Consider the following 11,484-nt stretch of genomic DNA (forward strand, 5'->3'; position numbering starts at 1 on the left):
CGGTGATCACATCATCGGGGGAGGCTCTCCTCAGACCGGGACCAAATCGCATCAGGGGGAGTCATTGACTCTGAGGACCGTGTCTTCTTTTTTATGAATGAATGCGAGTCCGTGTGATCCCGTCAGCCAATCAGCGGCGGGTACCTGCAGCCGTCTGCGGCTCTGCAGCAACAAGAGATCATCACTACTCTTGAAAGCGTGGAGGAGAGAGCAGCGGCAGCCTGCAGCACTCCGAACCGCCAGGGCCTGAACGCCACACGCACGCACCTTAGCGGGATATCAGGGTTTTTACAACCGATCGCGATGACGCTGAAGAACAGCAACCCCGTGGGTCTGGAGAGACGCATGGATCTGGCCTCGCTCTTCTGCATGATCGGGCGCCACGGTCCCGCCGTCGCTCTGGCTGTCATCGTCCTGGTGTCGGTGCTGGCGGGCTTCATCATCTACCGGAGCGTGAGGGGGAAGCGGAGGAAGGCCACCGGGGAGAGAGACGCATTGGTGGTGCAGCCGAGCCTCGGCACAGTGGCGTCAACAGGTAAGATAGAAAATGACGTTTTCTAAGCGTTTTATCTGCCAGAACTATTTTTTAAGAATATCCCAGGATGGGGATTCGGCACTGCAGATGTATCTGAGTAATAAACTGCGCTAATATTAAGAACTAACAGAAGATGAACAATGTTTGACTCACTAGGAATGCGTGGGGGGGGGGGGGCAATCTGGATCGATACCGATACCGATGTTTACATCGATTATATGGCTGATCGGGATGTTTTGTTCTTGCTGATCCCTCCTTTTGTTCTGGAGGGGGAAAAAGAACCGTCTTGAATCATTTTAGCCTTTTTTTCCCGCCATCTTTGAGGATAAATTCACATATCAACACATAATCATGGACCTTCATCCTTTTATCTGCCTGTGGATAGACAACAAGGCAAATATTGATTGATACGTCACAGCCGATATCAGCTGACAGGAGCTAAAACTGTCTGAAGACTTCTAGTCAGGTATCAAGTCACTGGGGAACCGGCTGTGTTTTTATAGCCAACTATAAAGCAACAGGCCCTGTGTCAGAGCGCAGATGGATTACATCTGAGGCTGCAGATGTGTTATTAGAACAGTTGATACATGTGTGCCGTATCAATGACATCCATCTATCCATCTATATCTGTAGGACATCTCTCAAGCCCATTCAACTGGCAGCCGGCGGTTCAGCTAACCTGCCAGTCTACACACACCAAGCATTAAGTATTTTTACAAATACATTGGGGGGGGGGGGGGGGGCTCCAGGAACCGTTCTGTCCCGTCATTCTTTCTGATTCTTCTGGAACTCTAGTCATCGGAACTTGGTGCCTCCTCTGCTCACTTTGTTCATGAGTTGTGGACGTGATTTAGAGAAGTTCTGAAAAGTGGTTATAAATGTCCACGGATGACGCCGTGAAAGTTTTACAAGAAATGTAAGAATTGGTCAAATTATGTGGCTGATACGATGACTTCAGATGCATTTTTTTGAGGGGCTAATGTGCTTTGTTTACTTTTCTTTTAATTTATGTCTCAGCTACTTTTGCAATGACATAAACCTTCTGAAATCATGGCAGCGCACTGAGAGAATACTACATTCATCGAGAAATAGTGTAGTGTATTCTGTATGTACTCTGATAGCCCGCAGAGAGGGAGACTTTTTACAAGGCTGTTGTGTGATATTGGTTTATTTTATCTCTGTATACTTAATAAATTATGTCCAGGTAGATGATGAGGATGTGATTATAGGACACAACACCGTTGGTCCACTAGAATACTGCAGCTAAACTTGACTAAACAAAGTAAATCGGGGCACATTTTCTCCACGTCACTTTGCATCTTTAATAATTACATTCAATGTTCTGTCTTACGTCAGACCTTAGTGACGAGGACTCATCAGCAGTTCAACAGGAGGAAGCGGATCATCTCCAAATCAGGCGACGTCATGCTGCTGCTGCTGCTGCTGCTGCTGCTGCTGTCACTGCTGAGAGGACATCTCCATTTTGGTCCGCTCCTAAAAGTGACACCCAAGTGTCAGACAACAAGCACACCCCTCCAAATAAAACAGAACAAGCGCCATTGGTGATGGACAAAGTGGCAGAGATGTATTCTGAAGAGGCCAGTCAGAGGCTTCAAACAGACACTGACTCGTCTGATGAGGTGGAGGTGGAGGATATGGTTGGTTTCCAGCAGGATGCGGCAGATGACACTTTAAGGGATGTAGAAGAGATCAATGATAACGACAGCGTCTTGATGGGGCCTGAGCTGAGTATTGATGAATGCCTCCTGGAAAGGGAAGAGAAGGTGTGCACTTGTGCGGTTGTGAGCGATTGTATGCAAAAGGAGCCATTACAGAGAGCATATATAGCTTAAATATGATGGTAGGGCTGGCGATGGCATAGTGGTGCAGTGGTCAGCACTGTGGCCTCACACCAAGAAGGTTCCAAGTTTGAGCCCCGGCTCCATCACAGGATCTTTCTGTGTGAGTCTCCATGTTCCTCTGTTCCTGTGTGGGTTCTCTCTGGTACTCCAGCTTCCTCCCACAGTCCAAAGACATCAAGAGGGGACGAGGCTGATTGATACTCTAAATTGACTGTAGGTGTGACTGTGAGTGTGAATGGTTGTCTGTCTCTATGTGTTGGTCCTGTGATGGACTGGTGACCTGTCCAGGGTGAACCCCACCTCTCACCTGAAGGCTGCTGGGATAGGCTCCAGGAATACATGTCTCAGCTGCATTTTATTGAGTTTTGTCGAGGGGTTAATCAAACTATCATACAGAAGAGCCAATTCCTAGTCAAATTTGAAAAATCTGAGTCAGGTACAATTCTACTTGGCTCAGTTTAAATGTAACAAAATCTGCCTACTAGTACATTTAATGCTAAAATAACTTTGACGACATGATGAAACGGAGCCAGGCTAGCTGTTTTCTGGTGTTTTCCTTTATTATTGTAAGTGTAGCTAACCAGAAGCTGGCTGTAGCATCCTGTGCAGCTGATAAATTCTGCCACTTTTTGGGAAGGTTGCAGATAAATGATTTATAAGCTCCTGAACAAGCGAGGGCCAGTCTCTTAGTGCAATACCACTCTATTCCTTTAGGAGGTGATAGTGAGTCATTGTAGTATGAAGTGAATCACCTGACATTTGCAATTATTCCAAGCTGGAGCAGTGACTAATGCACAGTATTTTTCCATCCTGCTATACTGTATTATATGGTGGGCTCTGCTATACTTTGAGATGATTGACTAATTCAGAATATTAATTTTGGGATATTTTTTCCAGTAGTTCCCCTAAACTGTAGACATTGGACCTTTTAATGATTGTAACTGTGAGTCTTCGAGCAAGTACAACTTTGGAGGTCCGGGATAGCTTTGTGTACTTTTACGTGTTAAATGTATTTATAAAGACTGATAGATATGATTAGTTCCAGAAGTATTGACTGTGTATCATTGTATCTAGGAGTTCAAAGCAGAAAACCAGGAGGATACGGATGTGACCTCAGACACGGATGTGACTACAGACAAGGATTTCTCTGACAAGAAACCCGATGAAGAGGAGGAAAGCTTTCAGAATCTTTCAAGTGATCCAGAAAGTTTTGAAGAATCACTTCCTATCAGTGAGAGGGAATCTGGAGAATCTCTCAAAGATCTACCTGCCACTTGCAACGCTGGCACAGATGAACGTCATTATGCAGATCGTACGGATGACAGTCAGTATCCCAGCAACAATCATATCACACTCGAGGAAGGAGTGAAAAATGAGGAGGTGGAGGTGGTGTCCTCTGCTTGCAGTCTAATTACTCAACAAGCCGAGATATTTGAGGAAGAAACAAACCCACCATCTTCACAGCAGGACCATTGTGACGAAGTGACAGACATGGTGGCGTCACCCGTTCAAGAGAGTCGCTGGGACGATCACCACGATAGTGGTGAAACGGTTGGCGCGGAACCTTCGAACAATGCAGCTGATGCTCAGTCACCATTTGACAGGGAGGAACTGCAGATTGAGGACTCAAGTCGAACGCGCAATCAAGAACTTGACGTTCTTAATGTTGGGGATGATCAAGTGATCAGTGATAATACTGGCGCCCCTGATGACGAACATCGGACGCTCAGCCCTGTTCTGATGGAGGATAATGAGATTAGCGATGATGGTCTGTCAGGTATCACCCCTGATGCAACAGCTCAAGACACCGCGAGTATTCCTGACAAGTCACTGGATTCTGAACAAGGACAGAAAGACCTGATCACAGATGCAAGTGCTGAGGAGGATTTTGCTCATCTTGACCCTCAATTGCCATCTGATGACGCCACAAATATGGATAAGAAAGATGAGGACCACACATGTGACCCACCGTCAAGCTGCAAAGAGGATGCTTATGACGATGCCAGTGCGGCCGCTTGTCCTGATACATCTATAAACGTCGCTATTTCTATAATAGCTGAAGAAATATCTCGTTCTGTCTTGTCAACCATCTGCCAAGCGCGACAAAGCGATGATGCGGGGGAGGAGACGAGGGTTAATTCTTCAGGTGATGAAGCTACTGGAGTATCCCATGGAGACATTTCGTCTTCCTTACAAGACCAAAGAGTTGACCTGAATAATGCAGGTTTTTCAGAAGTTGCCTCCATCGCCGCTCCCCTCGTGACTGAGGACCCCTCCATGTGTCACCTTCTGACCTTTGAGCAAAGCGGGTTGACAGAAAATGAATCTGCTGACATGGAGGTGTCACCCAGTCAGGACAGTCACTGTGAGGATGATGGTGGTCAAGCCGATGAAGCAGCTGAGGAAGATATACTCAAAGAGGACTCGAAGAAGTTTGATGCTCAGTCACCACAGTTTGACGAGCAAGAACTGCAGATGGAACAAAAAGAGGATTGCGGTGTAACATGCAGTCAGGCAGTTGGTGTTGTTCCTGCTGAGGCTGATCAAGGGAATATTGACAACCATGATTCCTCTGAACGTGTTATTTCACCTCTCAGCCACGTTGAGCCTGGAAAGGCTGATGATGACGATGCTAGTCTTTCAATTATTACCCATGATGCAACTGCTCAAGTCTTAGGTATTGCTGATATTCCTGGTATGTCACTGGACAGTGAGCAAGCAGAGAGAGTTGAGGAAGTAGCTACAAGTGCTGGTGAAGACTTTGATTCTGCTTGCCTTCACCCTCTAATATCATCACAAGAAACAGCAAATCGGCCTGATAGTGATGATCCAACTACGACGTTGGATGACCCCCTGAGCTACAAAGATCAACAAAGCACCCAAAAGGAAGATAATGGTGCTTTTGATGAGGGAAACATCGCTGCTTGTCCTTATACCGTTTCTTTGATAAGTGAAGAGCTCGCTCACTCTCTCCCAACCATCTGCAAAGCGCAGCAGAGTAACTACATGGACAAGAACGACACTTTTGAGGAGACGGGAGTTCATTCTGCAACCGATTCCGTTGCTGGAGATGATGTTTACCTTGCTGTGCCTGTAACGTCAGAGGAAATATTTCACAGTGATGACTTGACTTCTTCACAAGACCAACCAATTCACCAAACTAAAGAAGTTATTGATGAAGCTGCCACTAGTGCTACTCCTGTCTTGACTGAAGACATTACCCCTCCCATGTGTCATATTCTCTTGCCAGCTTTTGAGCAAAGCGAGCTGAGGGATAGCGAAATATCATCCCCTTGTGTTGGCGAAGAGAGCGGGATTTCAAGCATGGCCGTCAGTCCTGATTTGCAAGATCCTTGTAATGAGTTTGATATGTCTGTTGACAACACAGAGCTGCCGATGAGGTACTCTGACCCGCAGTTAGAGAGTAAAATCCACCTCTACGCTGATGATGCACCTGTATCTGTGACAGATTCCTCTGCTGTGTTGTTTGGGCTTCACACCCACGAGGACATGTTTGGCCATGAGGTTGAAGACAGCTACCACCGTGACATGGACAAGTTCATGGTGCAGATAGAAACCGGCGTTACTCGCCTAACTGATGAGCGGCAAACAGACGGGAAAGCTGTGGTTGAGGTTGTAGGTATGAAGGAGAGGAAAAGAGTAAGTGCTGAAAAGAAGAAAGACACAGAAGCAGAGCAGGAGAAAGATGATGATCATGAAAGGACTGAAATAAGTATCATGGAGGCGACTATGGACAATAACGAGTGGATTACAGACACCAACTACCAATTTCTTCCTTGGATGAACCTTTCTGTCCCATCTTCTGTTCGGGACCATGCAAAAAGCAGCCAGCTTCCTACTGAAGCATGCCATCACAGCTCCTCTCTCCCAGACGCTGCATGTCCAGATACCTCACCTTCCCTGGAGGTCAAACCAACTAGCGCACCCTCACTTGTTGATGAAAACACGGAAAGTAACAAGAAGGTCGTGGCGGTTCAGCCAATGCCTCAGAATGTCAGCGTGACCTTCCGCATCCACTATCTCACTCACTCACCTTACCAGACAGTGGCAATCACTGGGAACCAGGAGGAGCTGGGAAACTGGAAGGAATACATTTCCCTAGAAGGGACCAGCGACGGACATTGGGTCACTGTGGTCAGCCTTCCTGCAGAGAGCCATGTGGAATGGAAGTTTGTGGTGTTGGATAAGGGTGAGGTGTGTCGCTGGGAGGAATGCGGGAACCGCTTCCTTGACACGGGTTATGGAGACGACCTGCTTGTGCACAAATGGTGGGGGTTCCGGTGAGGGAGGGGGATGGGGGAAGGTTAGAGGGTGAAGTGTAAGTTTCGGTACTGGGTACTGGAACTGAGGAGTTGCGATTACACACCGATGAGGATACAGTCGATTATGTTGTTTTATTCGCATCCAGAGGTTTTCACAGTGTGGGGGCAGGCCAAATACACCATGTAGGCAAAACGTAGTTGTAGTTTACAGTCCCTCCAGTGTTCACTGTATTTTCTTAAATTTTGATTTTGTTTCGATTGTTGCAGTAAAGTGACGTTTAGTTGGCCTTTCTTGACTTTTTTTTTTTTTGCAGTAAAATTTGGGGGATCTGGAAAATTGTGATTTGGTGTTGTGATTGCCATTTGTAAGGAAAGAAAATGGGTTCTACATCATTAGTATTCTACATCACCAACAAAGCTCAGAATATTTTAGTTCTCAAAGTACAAAGATACTTTTTTTTTTTCTATTCTGCTTTGTTATTTTATTTCGTCATTGTTTTTACATGAGTGTGATGATGATGTGTCAAGTAGCGCTGCAGAATTGACATCACACGATTGGCGTCTCTTCTGGAAAATGGCAGCTTAAGCACATCAAGGCAAATGCAGCAGTTTTAAAGTTTTTGTTGTGACACCGTGATCTTTTTGCAATGGAAGTGCAGAAAGTTTGAAGATACGTAAGTGCCCAGATATTGGACTGAGTTTAGCTGATTTTTTTAATCTTTCATATAATTGCATAATTGTTTTTTTTTGTTTTTTTTCTCTAGGAGGGACTGAGTTTAGAGTCCGAAACGAATAAATGACCCAGGGCACAGTATTTGGTGAACTTGAAAAGTCTTGTAAATAGCGATATTAGCCTAGCTAGGCTAACAACCACTCTGATCAAATTACTTGATATTGGTCCTATACAGCATTCAGACATGTCACTGTAAGTCATGTCAGGAGGGGCTGGGGGGGCAGCTTAGCTCCGTCTGAGGGAACGCTTTGAAAACCTCTGTTTTGTAGTACATCATAGTACATACACACAGTCAGTCCTGTAATACTTTAATGCTTTTAGTTAAACTGGACTAAAATAGGAGGAACTGTTTTGCCAGCTATTAATGGACAATGTTTTACTGCTGAATTAATTGATTTTGGAAAACTTCATCATTAACAGTTTTTCTCATTATAGTTGAAAGAGTTTTCACTTTGGTTTTATTTGGCATCATTACGCCGAATATCTTAAGGTATGTAGAGCGACGGTCAAATGTAACAGGCTATTAAAAGTTGCATTTTTCATCTCTGTCTCACACGTCTTACCGAAATAGTTATAAACATTGTGTCAAACTGTAGTCAGAGCACGATTGATTCACCTAGAAACAGTCTGTTGAAAAAGCAGCTGCAGACAAAAAAAACAGCTCAGTTTTATCTTTTCTAATTACAGAGCTTAAATCTTCAATTTAATGTTACAGTTATTAAATGATTGCCCCTGAATAGCCAGTGTCTACATGGAAGCTTAAAAAGATTAACTTCCAAACACTGAAGCTTTACGTATGTAACTCATTTTCCTTTTTCACTCGGCGATTATGCAATTTACACCTCTTTAAAAAGCAGGTGATTTCATTTGTATAAATTTGTTCGACTTTATTACTACAGTCTCTATGCTGCTTGAATATTCCCTTACAATTATGAGAATAAATGCACATAATTCACTTTTACTACAGCAATAATCAAAGCAATAATTGTTGCGGATACTGTGTGAATGGTCAGGTATTCTAACGCGGTTACCACTAAACTGTGACATTGTTGTAACTGATGCTGCTTCTATCTCGTGGGACTCTTTGCATGCAAGATTGTCCCATTGTTGTCTTATGAGTGTGCCTTTTAGACCCAAAACTAACATCCAAACAGTGAGACTGTTTAATGCAGCTTTATTAATTCGTTCAAGTGTGTTAAAATTTAAAATTTCTCCAGTAACTGATGGTCTTCTTAATCGCTGTAAACTATATTCTATCCCAGATCGTACCTTATCTTATTATGCAATATTGCGATGGTAATGGTACTCTTGGATGTACACGTTAAATAGAGGAATTGTCGGTGTCTGTTATAACTGGAAATATATGTTGGCGATAAATTCATTTATTAAAAGAAAATATATTTGGAGGTAATTACGATTGCAATTTACTGTTTTTTTTGGGGGGGGGGGCTACATAAAGAGACCATTAATCTTCAGTATTTTCTGCATTTGTTGGTCAAATTATTGGATGAGGGCCACAAAGCACAATAAAATAGCATTGCTGAACATCCGTCGTCTCAAAGACACTGGGTTTTTATTTTAATTGCTGGGACCGAGGTCAGTGGGTCATACTATGTGAACATATTTTAACATGTTTTTCTGTGGCACAAGATAAATCAGTAAATACTGGACTTGTGAATTTCACAGCAAGTTTTGTTGATGGTTTCTACCAACTGGCCCGACAAGACTACATAGCCTCTTGCAGAAATTAAACGTCGTCATGCCGGGACAAAAAAAACAGCAGTCCTTCCCAATTTTATTCCAATTCTTGGTATTTCTCCAAATTCATGACACTTTTTTTTTTAATTGTGCCACAACCGGTTTCCACCTGCATCTAAAATGTAGCCACTTGCCATGACTTCATGCACACGATTAAACCGTGTTGCGTGAAAAGGGGGGGGGGGGGGGGGGGTACTCTTGAAAAATTCAAGAAATCGCAGGAGGAATGAAGAAAAAAAATGAATAATGCTTTTGTAAAGTCTGCAGGAGTCAATTTTTTCCCGCACCGATGCGATGACCCACCAAGGGGCTGATCGATGTCAGAAAGTGAGGACGGCGCACCAGAGCCTGTCAGCAGAGCTGAAGGGCAAAGCAGGAGCTTGTGCTGTTGCATCGCGTCACAAAGAACAACGTCCCCTTCACCTCCACCGATGGAATTCACAAGGCAGTGACAGACATATTTCTGGACTCTGGTATTTCAAAGCAGCACTCGTGGCATATCAAAGAGCGAATGAGGAACATCATACAGTTTTTATATTTTTTCTTATTCTTTAAAAGACACCTGATTGTAGGGAAAAAAAACTCAGATTTTTACAAACCCTACCACCTCTTGACAAAATGATTGTACGCTCCGTCTGCAGGTTTTCAAGCCAAAATGTGCGAACTTGCGCTGAGGTCTGAGTGCTAGTGAATCATTTACTGCTGTTGCAACAAACAACAAACTTTTGGAGAGTTTTATGAGGACTTTGAACTCCAAGCCCAAATCATCTTTATTTATATTTCTGTTTTTCCAACTAAAGGTCAGGACCTTGGCCTTGTTTACAGCCTCGCTGGCACAGAGGTGAGTCACGCTGGGAAAGACTCATTAGCGCTTATATTGTCAGTAGTACTGAGGGAGGAAGACGCACTCCTCATCTTCTACTCCAGAGCCTATGTAGATGGTGGAGTACACACACACACACACACACACACACACGGTGGCATTTTTTTGAATTTTAGGTACAGCCAGTCCTTTAAATGATTAATTAATTTAAGAGACTAAAATCTTGTCTTATGACTTGCTGAATGAGGGAAAGCAGTTGCATTAGGGGAAGATTTTACAGCCTCACCCTAAAATAGAAGATATTATCAGTGCAGCAAATGAAAAAGAATAAAAAGTAGTTGCTCAAAAAAGGCCGATAGAATTCCCAAAGTGATGAAGGCTGAATATTAGAATATTTTATAGTCTCATTAAAACCAAAACGCTTCTCCTATTGACCTGCCCTTGTGAGTCTCCATGTGAACGGGACAGCCTGTGATACCTGATCCCTGCTGTGGGTCCACATGTCCATCATTCACTGGCCCCCAGTTGGGTATCAAACCCTGAACTTTCGCAGGATCAAACCACGTGCTCCTAGTAGCCACATGAGGCCTCGGGGAATCATTTGACCCAGTTCAAATAGCGTCCGTATCTAAAGTCATGGGATTGTTGTTTTCTTTTCGATTTCAAAATGGGAGTTCAGGGCCTGCTGCGAATGGAGAGCCAAATATGACGCGTGGTTTTATAGCCTGAAGGGTGAACTGAAAAAAGTGGCTGGTCATCGTTGGTTCAAGAGTCAGAGTCCGGTGCTGGATCACTGGCTGACCAAAGAAAAACGGTATAAACCATAAAAAGGCACTAACATGGTCTCGTGGGTCATACGTGTTCGGTAAAAGCTGCTTCACCCCCCCTGTCTCACATACACACACACACACACACACACACACACCACTGCTAATGTGGCAGCTGGGAGGGTGTGCTGTTTCTAAGGTTGAAGGTAATCCTTTATTTAGACACAAGGATCACTCTCTACTTTGTATGTCTCCATCTCGCATAAACAACACACACACACACACACAGTCATCATCGTCAAAGATCTAAAGGGTTAAGCCACCATTGCACTGTTGGTTGATCTCTGTAAAGGCAAAAGTCTTAGCGCTGAGTCGTCAGCGTATATCTCAAACCTGCAGCAGGCAGCCGTGCTCTCTGGGCCACTTGCTAACGTGATGTCTCAGGAATCTCGTTCTTATAGAAACTGATAACGTGATGTATTCGATTAATTACCAGTATTTGTATTGGAAATAAAACCATAATTACCGGCTAAGCTCTCCGTGTCCCTGCGATGGCTAAAGGTGTCATACAGTATATTATCATCCATTCCATCCAAGCAGTGTTAATGAATATTGTTCTATCCCATTTGAATGAAGTATAAATGTTAAGACACTTATATAACGTCGGGCTGGGGCTGGAGACTGTTGCCTGGCTGAGACGTGTCTGGATGGTCAGCGCAAGTT

At 44.1% G+C, this 11,484-nt stretch overlaps 1 protein-coding gene across 1 annotated transcript; it reads left to right on the forward strand.

Moving 5' to 3' along the window:
* Positions 1-201: 201 nt before the first annotated feature.
* On the forward strand, positions 202-8,814 carry stbd1 (starch binding domain 1). Its single transcript, XM_086187982.1, has 3 exons — positions 202-535; positions 1,892-2,319; positions 3,472-8,814. Exons 1-3 carry the CDS (start codon positions 304-306, stop codon positions 6,700-6,702), a joined length of 3,891 nt encoding a protein of 1,296 aa, XP_086044108.1. The 5' UTR covers positions 202-303; the 3' UTR covers positions 6,703-8,814.
* Positions 8,815-11,484: the final 2,670 nt, after the last annotated feature.

This window comes from Aulostomus chinensis, chromosome 19 (assembly GCF_037954235.1).
Source record: "Aulostomus chinensis isolate RoL2024-O1b breed Wild chromosome 19, RoL_Achi_v1.0, whole genome shotgun sequence".
NCBI lineage: Eukaryota > Metazoa > Chordata > Actinopteri > Syngnathiformes > Aulostomidae > Aulostomus > Aulostomus chinensis.

Bases quoted from the DNA above. Each gene is read 5' to 3' on its own strand.
- stbd1 (XM_086187982.1), top strand. From the start codon at position 304: ATGACGCTGAAGAACAGCAACCCCGTGGGTCTGGAGAGACGCATGGAT. The intron at 536-1,891 runs GTAAGATAGAAA...GTCTTACGTCAG, and splicing joins CGGCACAGTGGCGTCAACAG to ACCTTAGTGACGAGGACTCA. The intron at 2,320-3,471 runs GTGTGCACTTGT...CATTGTATCTAG, and splicing joins TCCTGGAAAGGGAAGAGAAG to GAGTTCAAAGCAGAAAACCA.